The sequence below is a fragment of the Anopheles nili genome, chromosome 2, assembly GCF_943737925.1.
Source record: "Anopheles nili chromosome 2, idAnoNiliSN_F5_01, whole genome shotgun sequence".
NCBI classification, from domain to species: domain Eukaryota; kingdom Metazoa; phylum Arthropoda; class Insecta; order Diptera; family Culicidae; genus Anopheles; species Anopheles nili.
In genome coordinates this window covers 59,148,333-59,167,005 of record NC_071291.1, presented here as the reverse complement: position 1 = coordinate 59,167,005, position 18,673 = coordinate 59,148,333, and the positions used below count along the sequence as shown (strand labels likewise).

The window sequence follows — 18,673 nt, the reverse complement described above, 5'->3', positions numbered from 1 at the left end:
CTCAATGCCACCCAAGCGATTCCCAGTCGGGCAGGAGCGCCCCGGGAAAAAACGGAATCGTGCGGCCTTCGGTGGCCTTGTTTCGATCTCGACTGAAAGTGTTCAAGCCCTCCATCGAGATTGCGGTATCGCACGGGCAGGGTTGACTCGAATGCTAGATCGGGTTTCGTGGCATTTCTTTGGTGTCTAACCTATTTGAAATCGGGGCCATTTTTGGTTAGAATTACATTCCAATTAAAAATACTCTAAAATGTGTAACATAACGCAAACTTGCTTGTTATAAGTGAGATTGTTTTCCGCCATGGTTCTAGATGCTATGATTCAGTGGAAAACCCATCATCATGATTTCGCCTCGGTGCCAATGTGCTTCCGTTGTACCACTACATCGAAGCAAGCTTTGCATGGCATGCTTCGGCTTTCGAGCGGTTCTCTTGATTCGGGATCGGTCGGGCTGCCTGGCAGCACTATATCGTCGTTACTGCAGGATTCAACCATAACAAACGCTCGTATCGCTTGCCTCACAACGTTTGGGGTCGCCTTTGCACCACGAGCGTGCACGCTTGTCGACAGCTGGATTGCGGCTACGGTGACAGCATGCGCAACAGCTCCCCAATTTTCGAGCCGGTACGGTACCACACCCATACACGCAACAGGCGAGCTTCGCATCTAGCCTTCAACACCCGTTGGGTGATGAGCAAAAGGTAGAATTTTATGCCAAAGAAAAAAAAAGTCATCCTTATTTTGACATGTTGTCTTTTTCGCTTGCAAAGGTGTTAGTACGATGAATCAGCACGGTGGTTTTGGTTGTGTGAAATCTTGGCGGTACGATGGTGTTGGTACTGGCGTGTAGCTCTGCATTAGATTCCGGCAATCGTGCTCGGTAGCGGACGTTGCTTAGAGACGCGATTTACATGGGCGTTTTGTTGACAGAGGGTTGTGCATTACTTTCCCGGGCGGAGTGAGGGGAAATCATCGATCAGCTGTTTGCATGTGCGTAGGGAAGTATATTTATTTTTAATTCGACCACCCACTCAACAAACGGTGTGGTGATGAGTACGCAAGGTGTAAATGATGAACATACGCGAAATGAGTAGCACTGACAGAGAATAACATGCCGTGTTTACTTACTGCTTGGCATGTCGAAGAGACGGGCGAGATCATTTTGCAACAAAAATATTGTACGATTTCAAAAGAAAGGTTTAATCACCGTATTAACATGAATAATTTATAGGTACTCTGGTATGTATAAGACAATCTGAGAATACAATTTCAGAATGATAGCTGTGGACAGATTTATGTTCTGATTTTAATCTGTTTATAATTGAAGTAATCGTTTTGATAAAAACAATACAAAGAATAAAGAAGATTACCACGAAATGGTGCAATAATGGAAACAAGAAAGCACACGTCACCAGATTACAAAAGACCAGGCGTCTCCATCGTTTGTTTACATGCGCTGATGGAGACGCCTGGTGGCTATCTAATGAGATGTTTTTTTATTTATGGAAAAAACTTTACGAAATTAAACGAAACGCTTCTGATGAGTTATGGAACTGGACAAAAATTTTGTTTATATTTTTGTTTTTATTTTTCAAATTTTATTTTTTATAATAAATGATGAGCACTCTTGGTGTGGCCTGATGAAGACGCCTGGTGGCTATCTACTCAATCTTATCGTAAGTGTAAAAAACATGAAGTAGATAATATCATGAAAATAAACATAATTCAGATATACTTTGATTTTATATTTGGGCATTTTCGAGATGAATGCGTGAAGGTAATTTGGAGCTCTGTATTTGATATTTTTCGAATCGAGACTTCTGTTGGATTCAATTTTATTCTCTTGGGGTTTATTATGCTATGAAGTTTTTGGGCTGTTGTGTGTTGATTGATTTGAATGATTGCTTGTGGTATATTTTCAATGAAATAATGCATGTGATGAATAGTTAAAATCCTTCCATTTTGAAAGCATCTGAAGTGAAAGTTTGACAATAGAAATGCGCATTGATAATCAACCTTAAAGCATGTTTTGTTATTAGATGAAATAGTGACGGAACCTTATCTTAATTCGAATCCACGCAGGGGTGATGTCCAGATAGGTGAGGGTAATTTTTAAGTCATCCAAGACTTCAACTATCTTGGGTCAAAAATCAACACCAACAATAGCATTGAAGCTGTATTACGTGCAAGATTATTGGCAGCCAATCGGTCATATTACAGCCTGAGGAAACTTTTTCACTTAAAATACCTGTCGTTATGGCTCAAGCTGAATCTATATAAAACATTCAATGTTTCAGTACTCACAAACGCCTCTGAGAAATGAACTTTGGCCATAGCTGACGAAACCCTCTTAGTAATGACACCGGACGACCCAGCCCGTAAAGTCCTTTTAGGCTGCCCACATGGACCGCCAGAGGAGGCGTGGTAGAACCAAATTGAGTTGGAGTGATGGCGTGAATGCGTCCGCCAATAAGATCGGGATAAGTGATTGGCAGACGATGGCGCTCCATCGAGCGGTTCCGGGTTCTTTTGGCTTGGGCCATGACCGCTAAGCAGTTGTAGCGCCTGATATGTAAGTTGAGAATCCTTGATCTTAACAATTTCCTTGCATCAATATATCCCATATGGTCTAGTGGCTAGGATATCTGGCTTTCACCCAGAAGGCCCGGGTTCGATTCCCGGTATGGGAAAATATTTTTGTTTTTTAGTACTTGATAGTCTTAATTACCTTTCATGAGCGTCTCTTATACATTTAAAATGATAGATTGTTCTTTTAGTGATATGTGATTAAATAGTGACGGAAAAGAAAACATACAGTCGGATAGTTATTTGGCAGGTTGTATACAGGTTCGATTTATTTTCTCAAAAATCGTACATACATAAGACATAAAACGCATTCAGCGCGTGGTTCAGCATCGTGTGTTGCGAAGGTCAATAAGATTTCCAGTTCGCTTGCTTCTGTGACTTGTTTGTCGTAATCATTTGGTAAGACCAGAACATTTTCTTAACGTAATTGTAATGACAATTTTATTCATAGTATTTGTTCTATCTACTGGTTTGAATTTACAAGTGCTGTAAAAATTGCATGACTTTATGAGATAAGGATTTTAATCTATTTTGTGATTAAAATAGCTAAAAACAGATTGCTGTTTTATTTTCATTTCTTTTTAATCAATAATTATGAGACCCTACTAATGAAGTTGATTTGGCAGCAGCTGCTTTTGCTACAATAAAAAAGTTTGGCAGTGCAATGGTTTGCCATGAGTAGCTTCAGTAGATTTGTCAGAATATCGCAAATAAAAATCAATTCTTATTCGTTCACAACAATTATCATCAAAAATCAAATTAATCATGTGCGGTGCTATGTGAGTGTGTGTGTTGTTTTTACTTCGATGTATGATATTATTGTTCAAACCATTCAAAATTGGTTCTGGCTTACTTTGTGTTAACTTCTCCGGCATCGATATCGACATCTTTGGCCAACAGTTTCCTTACAATGCTAATAAAATTCATTCATTTACTTATTTACAAACGAGCATTGGATCGCTTCCTTGATGCTGCTCAGCGCAATATACGTCGGACAAAATTAGACTCTAAAGCAATATAATGCTGTTTTTATATTTTTTGCTGCTAGATTTTACGCTCTCCTGCAGTGATTCGTACCGAATTATTCAATAGGAAGGAATATGAGGTATATACGATGGAAATTCTGCTCTAAATAGGGGATTAAAAGAGATAAGCGCGAAATAAATGTAAGAATCGCTTCAAAACAAAAATTAGCTTACGAAATTTTGAATTATTGTCCATATTTTTCATTACTGAAGGTTAAGACTATTCCGAATTTTCTTTTCCAATAATGTTTCGGCTCAAAAGAGGCGTGCATTTAGGACTTATTTGCTGGAAACGCTCGTACCAGCAGTTCCCCTTTTAATTGACACTGTACGTTCTATTAAAGACGGTTGGCATTATCATTTTGATTTTTGAAGACTATGCAAAATGCTGTAATCGATGAAAACTACTCGTATTCGCATGAGATTTTAAAAAGGTCCCTAAAGTAAAGCCTACGAGCGATAAAATGCATATGAAATGACCCATTTGGATGGATCGGCAGGACGAATATCTTGCATTGTAAATCGAAGTATTGCACAATCCTACTGGTATTTGCTGCAACAAGAGGTGGGCATTTCACTTCTGAGCAAAAAACTATCAGCTTTCCACGTTTAAACGGATCGTTTAACATTTGCTTAAATGAATGAGCTCCCAATACCAACTGTAAAACAACTATGCTATGCAGCTTTAACTAAAAGTGTGTGACGTGATCGTTTCTCTCTGTGGCCTAGCGTTTAAAGCTTTACAAAACAACGTCTCAACGGCTTGTTGCAGGGGATCCGTGTGGTTGTGTGTGCCTTTCGGTACGATTGATTACACTAAACTAAATGCCCGTCGGCATCGGTGTACCCGACGGTCACATTGTACGATGCCAAGCTGGAGCTGGCCGGTTGCTCGAAAGTACCCAGCACTAAACCATTGCTAGAATTCGGACCACTGGTAAACGAATGACCGTGTTGATCCACGACTAGGTAGCCACTGGGACCGGCAGCAAACTCTTCCATCTGCTGATGATGTGGCGCAAGAATCGGCGATGGACTGTGCACACTGTACAGCTGCTGTTGCTGGAGCGGAAGCGTGGAATAGGAGAGACTGCCACTAGCGGAGCTGTTGCTGCGTTTTGGATCTTTAAGGATACCCTGCGGTTGCCTTGGGGTTGATTGCACAGCTTGCGAGATGCTGGAGGTAAGGGTACCAAGTGGCAGCCCAGGATCGTGCACATGCCCGATGGTTCTTTGCTGTGTGTGATGCGTTACATCCGGTGGGGGTACTATCGATCGGGCGACTCGCCGTAACGTTTCCGATGAGCTTTCCGTTGGTCCCATTTCAGGCAGAATGGGTAACGGTGGTGTTGGAAACTCCACACCGGGATAATCCTGTTCGAAATAGGTACATCGAATGTGAGTCGAGCTTTGTCGGGTTGAAAGCTTTCCGGGGATGAACTTACCATCGGTGGATAGGATAGGTAACGGTCGCTGTTCATGTGGTAGTACGATCCTTCGAGAGCAGAATTTTTCAATCTATCAGTCATTCCCGCTTGATCGAAACCTAACGAAAAGAAACATATATTTGAATATACTTTTAAATTGAAACAGTATTAAGAAAAACATAAAAGCTGCATGTGAGCTGAGTCCTGGAAACAATCAGTTCAAGGTTTGGGTATGGGCTAAGCGTAAACTTCGTTAGGCGGAAATGTTTCAAATGCTGGCTTGAAATATTTCATACAAAGGCGAGAAAAACATGTGAAAAACAGCCTTGCTTGAGGCGATCGAAGTTCCAAATAAGAAAACTTGCCAAATTTGATAAAATTGGGAGGGTGGAAAATTTCTCTATTTTTCATTTAAACATGAATGTTTAGAAGTACACGTTAACACAAATATTTTACAGACGAAGGGCTGATAATGATGATAGTGATGACTTATATGCTCAAAAGGCTTTACCTATGTACGACTAATTGTTCGTTCGATGATTTATGTTAGACTACATGAAATGTTTTTTTTTTAAATAAATGTTAAACAATGCTACACTTAATTGAAAATCCAATAATGTAAGTCAATGATTCTTCCAATAACAGCCGAATGAGTTTATGAAGTGGTTCATAAAAAAAAGCAAATATTTTAAAATCACTCAATTTAAAATTGAGATTCTCGACCTTGAAAATTCGGAGTAATGCCACCGCAATTGGCACAGTAAAAATAAATAAAACAAGCTTGAACTTGTTTCGAGTGGTCGACCAGCAGCACAACTTACCATTTTCGGTGTCAACGTTACTCGAGTAGTGCGGTATTTTGCCATCCTGTTGATACCTCGGTGGTTGCATGTCCGCCGCATCGACAAGGTAAGTAGAGACAGCCCGTTTGCGCGTTTCGTCCTGCATAGCGACCCCAACGAGTGAACAAATTTTACATCTTACAGTCGCACGCCACACGCCACCCCTTTATCGTTCCACTTACCATAAAGTCCGGTTGGCTGCCATCGTTCGAGTACGCGTCACTTTTCTCCGAAACGCTCGACAGCGTCTCACCGGTGACGGTATCGTTGTACGAGCTCGGTGCGTACATCTCGATCGTGGCCGACTTGCTGTTCGAGTTCGACGAGCCTGTGCGTAACCGGAAAAGCCGTGCATTAGTAATGATTGCTGATCGATGGGGTGCGTGACCAACTTCCGGGTGCCGTCCCGCTTCAAACCATCGCATAGGGGCAATTATGGTGCGGTTGCACGAGAGCACCCAGCTTGCGGGGACATTAGGAGTGTCTTGGTTTTGGGTTTTGAGCGAATCATAAATCAATTCACCAAAAGCTCTCCCTTCCACGCCATTGAAAAGGACCAGCGGTGGTTTGGCCCATTACGAGCGGTGGTGTTTGTGGAAAGCTGGTGGGCAAAATATAAGATCGTAACGTAAACACATCACACACGCACGCACACAATCGGTAAGCAATATTTACACCGCAAAACCCCTTTTCGGACCGCTTCGGATTAGCCGAGGGGATGATTTGTAAGCGCGCGTGTGCTTTCGCTGATGACGTGGTCGATGAACATTTTTAATCATGATTGATGTCGCCCACTGACACCTGCGGTCAAAGTAGGCTTTGTGTTGAGCTGTCGTGTTACGACAAAATGGTTGCCGGTGTACAACAACAACAAAGGACAAAAACAAAAAAGGAAGCCGAGAGGGAAGCTTTCAGGGGACTGCAGATGCCTGATTTGTGGTGTGATTTTGCGGAGGATTAATAGAGCGCGGGCACACGGCGTAATGTGAATTATCACACCTTTGGTGGACCTTTCTTTTTAACGGATGAATCCGTTCAAATGGATTACATGGGCATGGGCACAAGATAAACCATCCGGGGACACCTTTGCTCTATTTTGATTTACTGCAACACAGCAGGGTGTTGAGATGTGGGTTTTTTTATCATCAAGATTCAAAAGCCAAACATCATAACTTCTGGAAATTTCTCACTCAACGTATGTGGTGGAAAAAATGTTCATTACATTTTCTGAAAAATAAATAGCGTATCGCATCGCATTAAGGCAGCCTTTTTTTAAAACAAAATTCACTAAACACACCAAAGTATGTGCGTGTTCACGGGAAGAAGGAAAATAACTTCATCGAACAGGGATGCGCTGTGAAATGATACCATTGATGGCATCCCTTTTTGAAATTGGATATCACCCACTCGTGGCCACATTTCTCTTCTTTGCCAATACAAAACCGTACGGTGGAAGCTTTTCCGGGTATTTCCAGCATGCGAGCATGGTTTGGGTAATACCTGCCCATAGCGCGCATTAAAATGTGCAACGAGCCGACAAAACGAGGCCTCACCGAAGCTAACACGAGCTAAGCCGTTTTTAGGAACCGCTCGTTTGATGTATCGCTCGTTGGGGAGGAATGAAAGCAAAAAAAAAACATTTGAAACAAACAAAAAAAAAAGGAAAGCCAACAAACAAAAGCGAGTAGGGGAAAAAAACCCGCACCCCCCGGCGAGTTTACCTTTGGCTCGTTTTCTCACGATGAAACACGCGACCAGACCGGCGTTCACGATCAGCAAACAGAGCCCGGCGAAGGCGAAGCAAAATATCACAAAACTGGGCAGGGCGGCCTTTTCGCTCAGCTCCGCCGGAACCGTGGCGTCCGATCCTGCTTGGGGGGATGAAAAAAAATATGGTCGGGAAACGTGCCCCCATTAAGAATGGGGTACCGCGAAAAGTTTTCCACGCATTGTGACGAACAGGCCGTCGTGTGGCGTTTGCAGCGGTGATGCGTAAATGTCCGGACGTCCGTACGCCAACGGCCATACGCGTGAAACCGGAACAGTGACGGCAGCAGCAGCAGCAGCAGCAGCAGCAGCAGGAAAGGCAGCAGTTCAATGTCAGCGCGATGTGAGACGTGTTTTATCATCGCCAACGCCCGGCAGCAAATGAAACGAAACAGAAACAAAACGCAAAACGAAACGCAACGTTAAACAAAACGGTCAAACTAAGGGAAGGAAAAGAAAAAAAGGCAAGTTGGAAAAAGTAGCGGAAAATGAAGCATTTGTGAAGCTCGTGGAGGGTGTTTCTGGTACTTCCGCGTAAGTAAACGCACGAAGCAGCTACTAATCAGTGGAACCGGCGGAGTAGATTGTGTGTTTTTGTTCAAAAAAACGTCCGCGGAAACGACCGCTTGGTACCTTCATTGCATCTTCAAAGAAAACGCATTCCATCAGGCTGAGTTTCCGAGTAAAAACGGGGGGTAAATTTAAGGACGAGCTTTTCTCTTAGCATCTTCATGCTTTCGTTAGGAACTCCTGAAACAATGCCTTCCCCCGCTGGTGTATTGTGGTCATTTCCACCATCGAAAGCCTGCAAATGACGACAGTCGGGTTAAAAACGTTACACTACCGTAACGCGGGTGGCTGATTTTCGTCGACACGCCGAAGAAAGTTCCATCACATCAGGTAACGCTGAGAGCACTCGGACGGATCCATCAGAAAATGCCGCCCAAAGAAAAAGGGGAAAAACAAAATAACCGAACCGGCGCAAGAAAAGCGAGGATATTAAAAAATAATTAACAACAAATCCGTCCACGGCGCAAAAAGGGATGGTACGCAAGCGGGATGGACTGTCTTAACGACCGTCTGATGGGAGGCCACCGGCAGCCTCACAATCCACAAAGGCCACCATTGTGCGGTGAAAGCAACTGAACCAAGACACCACTTCCGTCTCCCGTTGACGAATGGGTGGGGCTAGGACGGCCGGAACACCGGAAGTGGGCGCCCATTCGGGTGGAAAAAAAAACCACGCGGAAGGAAGGTTCCAACCATTACCACCGCGACCGGGCGGACGATGCTTGTGGCCAGCGGGTAGGCCGCGCCGGTAGAGCCAGAATCCGATAAGCAGGATATTGAGCAACACCAGGCAGATGCCGGCCGCGACTCCGATGGCGAGCAGAAGCAGCCCGGAAGCACCGACCGGGGACGAGGAGGTGGAGGAGGTGGAGGAGGAGGAGGAGGAGGACTCCATCGGTGGTTTGCTGCCCAGCACTGATGATGCCGCCCCGGTGGGATTCCAACCTGAAGGCTCCGCGTAAGAAGAAAAAAGATCGAAAAGGAGAAAGAGAGTGAGTGAGAGAGTGAGATAGTGCGAGTGAGACAGAGAAAGAAAAGAAGGAAGAGTTTCCCCAAGGTTGGTAGCCGACTTGGATGACTTTGGTTGAGCCGTTTTTTCGTTTCTTTACAATTTTAGCTTTTAATCGCACAGGGTGGCACGGTAACAGGGTGGCCACCCCCCAACAAGCACAAGGGATTTGTGTGTGTGTGTGTGTTTGTGCGTTGTGGAACCGTCCGGGGGCAGAACGACAGGATGCTGGAAATCGTCCACCGGTGGGCAGGAAAAGATTCGGATTAATTTCAGTTTTAATTAAAAACCGTTGTAATTTGAGTAAAAGCGCTCGCAAGGATACGATTCCAAGCATCCTTCGTTCGCACACCCACACGCGCATGCAGATGATTATGGGCCTTGGTTTTTCTGTGCGTTTCGTGCAGTTGCGATGTCCTTCCGTCCAGGATCGTGTTGGTGATGGTGTCGCGAGATTGATCCTGTCGCTTGACGCAGCCATCAGGAATCCGGGAATCCTCGCGTCGCGTTCGTTTTTTTGTTTCGAGCTGCCCCGGCGAGCTTTTTCCTAGAAAAAAAAAATCATTTTGCCTCGCCCCGCACAATGGACGCGTGCGGCACAACGTCCACAACGACTTTCGAGGCCCTGCCGAAATGAGACCGGTTTTAATTACCTTTGGTTTGTGCGCGAGTCAGATCGGGCAGGTATCGGCTCTCACCGAGCGCGTTCGAGGCCATAATCGAGAACAGGTACAGGGTGTTGCTACGCAATCCATCGACCGTAAGGCGTCGCAGGCCACCAGCTGGTCCATCTTCGTACCGGTACCGTTCGCTGGTCGCTTCACGATAACGCACCCGAAAGCTGGCACGATGGCCACCATCGAAACCGGGCTCCCAGCCAAGCGTAACACTGTCGTGGGTGATGTTCAACACGGTGAGGCTTGTCGGTGGGTCTGGGACGGACTTAACGTCTAGCCGGCCTGTGGCCAACCCCGTACCAAGGTCGTTCGTGGCACGGCACTCGTACTCGCCGTAGTCGGATGAGGATACGCGCTCGATTAGGAGGACGGATTCGTGCGTGAGGGCGTCGAGTTGGCGCTGGGTCGCGTGATATTTCGCTGTCCGGTTGATGGCAAGCTCTTGACCGGAGCGGAACCAGGTGAAGGATGGAGCTGGCGCTGCCTGCGTGCGACAGGGTAGACGGGCTTGTTCTCCGGAACCGGCAGCACCTCGGAGCATCGCGGTGGCTTTGTCGATCTCGGGAGCGACTGGGAAGATGAAAAGTGTTAGGGAAAAAGATCGGTTCGTTGGAAGGGGTTTCCCGACACTAGGTGGTGATTGATAAGTGCGTGGTTTTTTTTCTTCGCAGGACGAAGGTCCCCTACCTTTTTTGATCAAAATTTGTACCACAATGACACAGGGTGGTTTTGTGCCATTTGATGGACTTTTAGAAAAGGTAGTATAGGTTTATGGAGAAATTCAATTTTTGCTAATGAAATAGTTGTATCTATACTCATTTGAATCAATTTTTATTTTTCCCAAGCCTTTTTCAATACAGCACATGAATTGTTTCAATCAAATAAAGAACGAATCAAATAAAATAATATAAAATGCATGAGTCATATGAAATGTAACGCAAAATATAAAGAATAAAATATAAAAAAAACCAAACCTATGACACTTTTAAAGGACCGTTATACTATGGCAGACCATTACATCGAGCGAGGGAACGTATAAAGTGAATTTTAAAGCGTTTTTAAATGAAAAAATAGATCCTTGCTTGAGAACATCTGTCCATGTAACAAAGGATAAAACACAACTCCACCAATACACAACCGTCACTTATCAATCAAACCACCCGCACGCGGTGCCACGTGAACACCTACAGTTGACAATCAGCAGCACATCGCGGCTGGCAGGACTCGCGATACGATTATCCGCGATGCACCGGAAATTGCCCACATCCTCCCGGCGAGCCTGCCGCACCACCAGCTGGCTAGTTCCGTTTGCGTAGGCCATCGACGTGCGCACCTTCAGATCGTACCCGGTGCGTTCCCAGCGTACCTGGTCCGGCGTTAATGGGTTTCCTGCAAAATGGCCGAACGTAACGCGTGTGGAAGAGAGAGAGTTAAAAAAGCAATCTTAGACCAGGTTGAGCCTCGAATGGTCAGCTTTTTTCACGTGCGCTCCCCTTATTGGCCCACGAATGGGATCCTGTTTTTTTTTGCTTTTTTGCACCGTGAATTGCTGAATCCTGGAGCATCGTTGGTGTTTGTGGTCCAACGAGTCCTGGTGCACGGGTCCGTGAACCAGCACCGGTACCGGATTCTTTCGCATACGATTGCAAACCACCTACGCGACAGTGTTTGCGTTTGCCATTTCGGAGATGGGAAATGTTTTGTTTGCCCGTCGAGTGGGGTTTTTACTTCGCGTCTATCTTTTTTTTTTGTTATCCTGTTTTTTTGGCCTGTCTCTTGTTGTTGGCCTTTCCACCGCGTGTGCGTATTATTTGCATATACTACCGTGCAGGCATGTGGCTGTGGTGCATTCAAACGATGAAGCTGGAATTCGAGTTATCCCGACGATTGTTGTTGGCTGCGCGTGTTCGTTTCCCCTTTTTCAACAATTTTTTGAATCGTGCACGTGAAAAAACAAAAAAACGTGGAGTTCAAATATTGCGCCACTAACACACGCGCGTGGTTCGGAATATTACGACGGCGAGGGCCCTTTTATCGCGTTCCCGGAGTAACCCAACGGTAGAGATTGAAACACGACCATCGAAGGTATGTAAAGATTCGTTGGATGTCCTTTTTTTTAAGCTTTCGCTCTTGTCAAAGCGACCTTTCGGTAAGCGACGCGTACTGCCATGTCATATCTCCTCGACCCGGGCGGCTTCGTTCGTTCACATCCGGGAATCCGGGGGAGCAAAAAAACAAACAAAAAGACCACCCGGGGATGCCGTAGGTCGGTGGTCCGGAAATGCAAATGGCTTCGGGTGCAAGTGCACTTCACTAAACTACCCGGCCGCACGAAGGTGATGAAGCCCCTGGCACGGAGCAGATATGGCGCTGGATCGGTACCGAATGCTGATTTCGTTGGGCAGTGCAATTTCTCTCGCAATTGCCGTGTGCTGACCAATATGGCCGACCGGGTTTTAGGGAGCATTCCACGCAGGGGTTTGCTTATTTTAGGTTATGGTTTCTCTTACACATCAGCAGAGTGACCACAAAACCAAACACAGGAACAGGAACCTCAACAACAACAAAAAATCGTACATCAACGCTGACCCAACAACTGGAACGCCGGTTGGGATTGCAGTTTGTAGCGCAAACCCAGCAAAAGCAACAGGAAAATGGCGCGCGCGCGCACACACGAAAAAAAAATCAAATTAGAAATAGCTGAGCTTGTGTGTTCGGTTCGGTGCACGGAAACCTTGTTCATTAGATTGTGCTCTTTGTCGGAGATCCGAAGCGGGCCTCTTAAACCCACCGAACCGTGTAAAAATGTGCGGTATAATGGTGCGCACTTTCAGCAGAAAAACAGAAGAGAAAAAAACCACTCATTCAGTGTTTCCGAGGCTGGTTGACACCTCGGTGTTGCGGAGGCCAACACGCATTGTGCATTGTGCAATTAACGCGCGGAAATGAAAAGACAGCTGAGCCAGTAAAACCAACCATCGGGTTTCCAACGGGACAATGGAAAATAACTTCACTTGACGCTCGCGTTTGATTGCGTTCGATACGCGCAAAAGCTTCTTGCCCTTGCGTGTGCCCCGATGCGATCGTTCGTTGCATGTGTGTGTGTGTGTGTATCCTGCATCCGACCCGGGTCCGGGTAGTGTCGTATTTTATCCATTCGCACAAGTGGCACAACACACCGGTGGCAAAGGACACGTATTTACTTACCGTCAACGGTGCAGTTTAGTACTGCATCCTCGCCGGGGTTTACGATAACGCTCTCCGGGGTGGATTTTATCGTTGCAGCATCTGTGGAAGGAAATAAAGCCGGGAGATCATAAACCATACGGGGGAAACGGTTGTGCTTTGAGTACGGAAGCGTTCTTCGTTCGCTGGGGGTTTTCGTGGGGTGGTTTGCGCAATGTCTCACGGATTTTTCGGTGAGCGCTGGGGTCGTCTAATAAAGTGTGTTTTAAAGCCGTTCAATGCACCGTATAACGATTATCTGGCGATTCGAGTAGTTGGTAATGGGCAGCATTCTGGAGCGCGTGTATCACGGCGCCTTGGGGCGATTGTATGGTTTTGCATTCGCGCGAAGGGAGTTTGGAAATTCACGGCATGGCAGGATGCTTTATTACGGTGGGTAATGTTTCACAGCTCGTTTTCGTGAACCTTTATGATGTGTTTTACTTATATTATTGTTATTTTTACGTATGCTTCGTTTAAAAAACCATGCAAGTAGCTAATGAAACAATCTAAACCTAGTTTACCAGTGGTGTTTTAGTTCTCGACATGTCACCGCATACTAGATTGTAGAAATCATAGTAATGCATGTATAGAAATTTTTCTAATAAATGTCATAAATCGTGATTTTTTTGTGTTCAAAATATCATGGGAAATTTATGTAAATGTTGTATTTTAGAGCATTATAAAGGCACTTGTGAAGTGCGATAAAGATGTAGTTTTGCTTAATAATAAAGATTGGAAAATTCTACTTTTTTATATATATTTTAATATTTGTGATTAAACTTTAACTATTCGATAACTTATATTATGATTAAGGTTTAAAATTCAATCAAATCAAAAGGATAAGCTTCAAAAAAGGTCATGTAACAATTACGTTGCAGGTCAGATCGGATCGAGCAGCGTAAAACATTCGCTGACTTACAACAATCGCTTCCGCCGCTCCGATAATGTGATTGGCCGCTGCTCGATTTTTCTCTTCCCCTTTTGTTGCAATTAAACAGCCCGCCTGCAATCGAAGCACAATCAACCGAACGGACTCTAGCGGACCAGCGTGAACGTGACAGACGAGATCTTTAAATCGCATTAAAATTAATCAATCGTTCAACAAAACTTATCCCAGCAAACGAGCGACGTAATCGTGAGCAAAGCGAAAGAACAAAGGCACCAAGAAAACTCCCACCCACGCTGGAAAACAATGCAGTTATAGCGTTTGCCCAACGAACGTCGACAGACAAACTTCCCGGCTTGTTAAGGCGATCGATGGCAGGTTGTGTGTGTGTGTGTGGCCCAGGGATCGCCAAGACCCAGCCAACATATGCAGCAGGACCTGTAGTCCTTTGGGGTAGCCGGTTCGTTGCACCACACTTTAAAACAGGAACACGAATAAGCCACCACCCCATCGGGATTGCGTTGAAAGATACACCGACTGATTGGTTGGATTTGGTAGCGTTTGAAAAGTTTGGCAGTCGTCCTGTCGCTGGGAGAAAAGTTTTGCCCGGTCTCAATATTGCAGAAGTGAATTAACTCTGCAGCGTCTTGTAGTTCTGGTGTATTTTTCCTTCCTACATCGTCCCGATGTGCCCCGATGGTACACACGGTCACGACTATCAAAGCCGGACGCCAAACAGGACACGCCATTAATTGAAATACGTCTCGTGTTTGGACGGTCTTTCGTCGCTCGATTCCACCATTCCCATACGGGTTGAGGTTCCCTTTCTCAGGACTCCAATAAAATCTTATTTTATTTGAAGGTCGTACATGCTCCGTGTATGATAATGGCCCAGAGCACACACACACACACACACACCCATCGGTGTTTGATTGTGGGAAATCCATTCTCCCAGGGTGGTACGATTTGATGGAAAGCTGCCGGTCCTATTCGAGCGAGGGTGTCGAAAACCCGCCCGCACCCGATAGTGGCCGGTGAAAGCCTCCCAAAATCGCAGCACGAAACCCTCGCCAAGCTTAAGCCGCCTAAGCCGCCCGACGGCATTTCGGCACTTCCGCTAGGCAAGGTCACCCCGGCAAGGACACTCCCGGAATCGTTCGGCAATCGGTGGCATCGGGCGGGTCCGCATTACTTTCATTGTTTACGAGACAATCGGGTTGCGAAAGGACGAGCACCGGCGGTGTGAGTGAAAAAGGGGATCCCAAAATTGCCATTTCAGGACGATTCCATCCCCGGCACGGTGACCGTGCGTGTAAGTGAGCCGTGTGCGGGCAAGGTGATACGGTTTTATTGTTTGATTGTGGAGCGTTCCTGGGCACATCCTCGGGTCTCGGGATTCCTGCTGGGTGGAATTATGCCGGGGTTGTGGCACCGAGTGCGAGTCCTTATATGAAGATGCCACCACGGCACCCGGGTGGTTTATTGATTTTCTTCTGCAATTTCGTCTCCGTAAACCGGACCGGGTTGGTTCGTCTTGCTTGTGCTCGCTTGCCGGACAGGACGATTGCGTCGTGCCGTCGGGCGAAAGCGTTGGGTGGTAATCATCGTGTCATTGTCAATGTACGATGGTGTCCTTCGCTACCGCGGGATGGGGACGACAAATTTGTGAGCTTTTCGGGTCGTCGTGCGTGGGATTTCGGTTGACGGTTTGACCGGGGAATTTGTTCACGAAAGTTTTATGCATTTTTTTTTTTTTTTGGACGTCTGTTCTGCTTCTGTGCTTCCTTTTTTTTGGTAATGTGTTTCTGTTGTTTTCCACGCGCGTGGTCGGTGAAATTTGTTGAGCGACGCGTCGGAAAACCACCGATGGATTCGCAGCCTGGTGGTGGTGCACAAATTACCGCTAAATTGTTATTGACAATCAATGACGGTAATGAAGTGCTGAAGCGCGTTTAGGTGGCTTGCGCGAGCCGTCACCAGGGGAACGAAATCGGGAAAACGCTTATCGTAGTGCACATTGCTTTGGGCACACACTCGCACACACACACACATGTGCATGAGTCCGGCAGGCGATCGAAATGCTGCAAATGTACATATGATTGAGCTTATTTGCATGTTTGGGCGCACATATGGAAACGGAACCAAAGTGATATTCCATGCATGCATGAAATCATTGCAGCCGTGTGCACAAATTCCAATATTCATTTATATGTGCTTTCTTTAATGACATCCATCTGTTTTCTTTCGACGTTAGAGGTGAACGATTTTGTGCAAATATAATAGTGTTGGGATTGCTTTTTTGCATCAGTTGGAGTAGAATTTGTGATTTTCCATGGAGTCATGGAATCATTGAAATGATGTGCATAAATTTTTAACACAATTTATGTGTGGTTTTCTTCAATGACGCTCATCTTTCAACCTTTAATGATAGCTTTCTTTTGACGCTAGCGATCGAGATCGATGATATTTTGCTAATGTAACTATATCATTTGAATTTGCGCTATTATGTTTCTCATTTTAGATGATTCCACTTTATAGAATTGAGTCAAATGTAATAGCAAATATTATCTTTAAAAATCAACACAAGCAAAGTGGCACGTGTGTTTTTATTTATGTGATTATTTTCCACTTCTTGTGGTAGTTTTTCACGACTTTGTGGCCATAATGTTAACGTTGCTTTATGGAAATTGCCCTAAGGTGGAACGTAATGCCTACCTAAACAGGAAAGTGACGCTTCATATGGCAAGCGTTTTATGGTCGAGAAATTAGGGCTGCGTTTACATCCCGATTTGGCACACCGCACGAATTGACTCGCTCTTTTTGCGCCATCATTCTCTCCCTTGTTTTGGTTTTTACAACGACCCCCACCCCCCAAACCCTTGTTACGAACGCAATTACTTACGCACGTCCGAAATGGTCCCTGTTTTATTTCCGTCCTTGTTAGCGTTGTAAAAAAAAACGACAGCCCACGGAGGCATCCCTTTCCGAATCAACTGAACGGTTCACTCGGAAGAACGAAAGAGGTAAAATTGTGCATGACAATGCGAAACGGCTCTCGTCCGGAAAGGACTCGAAGGAAAGGGCGCCCATCGACAGCGAAGGACGCAGGATACTCCTTCCCGAAGGTGGCGTTTTAAAACGAGCACGCTGTTTGATTTCGCCTTTCGGGAAGTGGTTAATTCCCGTGACCTTACCATGACCAATCCATCTCAGATCCGATCGGTGTCCTTTTGCTCCTTTTGGCAGGACATTTCGCTCCAAACCCACGGGAACGTGACTTTTTTTGCGGCTCATCCCTTTCGATTGTCGATCCGATTGAATGTGGCTTGAACCGCTTTCGTCACAATGACAGGGATGTGGCTGTAGACTTGTTTTTTTTTTAAAGAGGGCACTCGATTAACGGAAGAGTTAATTTGCCTGCCAGCCGATGGGGTTCGTTTATTGGCTCGATTGGTTTACGCCTGGTTCGACCGTCGGACTTTGAAGGAGACAAAAATAACCGCTCATTGGTAGAGCGGACGTTGCTAATGAAGATGACACCGGCGATCATGATGATGATGATGATGATGACGCTAAAACACTATGATTGATAGGGGGCGCAATGAATCAGATTATGTCTCCGCTCGCACCAAAGCGCACCAATTAGCCCCGACTCTGGGGTGTTTGTGTTGCTGGTACGATTTGAGGTGACCACAAAGTGCCCAATCCCGACCATCGGCCGGGGGAGGTTTCATCGACCGTTTTTGTTTCGCTTTCGAACCGAATCTTCGGCAAAGGATACGCGCCCTGCCGCAGCGACCGGGCACGCCGCTTTTAATCCATTATTTACGGACCATTTGCGCCGATTCCGACGGGTCATTACCGTTAACATAAACGTCAAGCTGACAACAGTTGACAGTGGTTCGCAACCATCGTCCCCGGGACAAAAAAGGACACCACCCACGAATGGAGGAACGCACCGGCGATGGAATATCGCCGGCACACTAGTTTTCCGGTCGTCAAAAGTTTTCCCCTTTGCCCAGCCAGATGGGGATGGGACAGCCGAATCGAATGCGAGAGGATAAATTCATTTCCTGTCCACCCACACTGCAAGGACGAAACACGTGGGAACCGATTTTGCGAGCCCCACACATTACGGGGAAATGTCTTCATTCGCTATTCCAAAATCACTTCCGAACATGTGTGTGTGTGTGTGAGAGAGAGAGGGGAGAGACATAGAGCTCCCAGGGAGGAACTAATGCCATGTAACACAGCGCAAGCAAAGCGATAGCCGGCACCTTCCGGTGATTGATGACCGGATATAAAACACTAATTTTATCAAATAAATCACACATTATATCTTCCACCGAGCCGGTCTGGTCTGGTGAAGCGTGTGCAGCGAACGCAGGCGACGACGTGGTGGATTTTCCACCACGGTTTGCCCGTGGTGAGTTTTCCCACCAAAGCTCGGAAGCCCTCTGGAAGGATGGCGTCACCGTGGTACATTAGTTACTTCGTGCGTCAGGTTTCAGCAAGCGCGTGATAGTTGCGATACACGAGCCAGTTCGTGCTGGGGGTTGAGGATTTGGACCGTTTTTCCAACAACCGGAAGTGAGCAGGATCGGAATGGATTCGCACGATCGTGGGTGTATGGGGATGCTGCGAACCGGGCTTGGT

General features: G+C 45.9%; 1 protein-coding gene and 1 non-coding gene across 2 annotated transcripts in view; one reads left to right on the top strand and one right to left on the bottom strand.

The window, feature by feature from the left end:
- The first annotated feature begins 2,618 nt into the window (after positions 1 to 2,618).
- On the top strand, positions 2,619 to 2,690 carry Trnae-uuc (transfer RNA glutamic acid (anticodon UUC)). Its single transcript has one exon. It is a non-coding gene; the product is annotated as a tRNA-Glu (tRNA).
- A 1,737-nt stretch (positions 2,691 to 4,427) lies between these two features.
- LOC128727050 (nephrin-like) overlaps positions 4,428 to 18,673 on the bottom strand; it is a 172,720-nt gene continuing 158,474 nt past the window's right edge. Inside the window, exons 16-23 of the mRNA XM_053820914.1 lie at positions 13,111 to 13,191; positions 11,092 to 11,292; positions 9,880 to 10,473; positions 8,911 to 9,162; positions 6,063 to 6,208; positions 5,860 to 5,980; positions 5,057 to 5,157; positions 4,428 to 4,985 (exon numbers count right to left, since the gene is read on the bottom strand). Coding sequence (XP_053676889.1) covers positions 4,428 to 4,985; positions 5,057 to 5,157; positions 5,860 to 5,980; positions 6,063 to 6,208; positions 8,911 to 9,162; positions 9,880 to 10,473; positions 11,092 to 11,292; positions 13,111 to 13,191 — 2,054 coding nt within the window. The remainder of the gene's footprint in view (positions 4,986 to 5,056; positions 5,158 to 5,859; positions 5,981 to 6,062; positions 6,209 to 8,910; positions 9,163 to 9,879; positions 10,474 to 11,091; positions 11,293 to 13,110; positions 13,192 to 18,673) is intronic.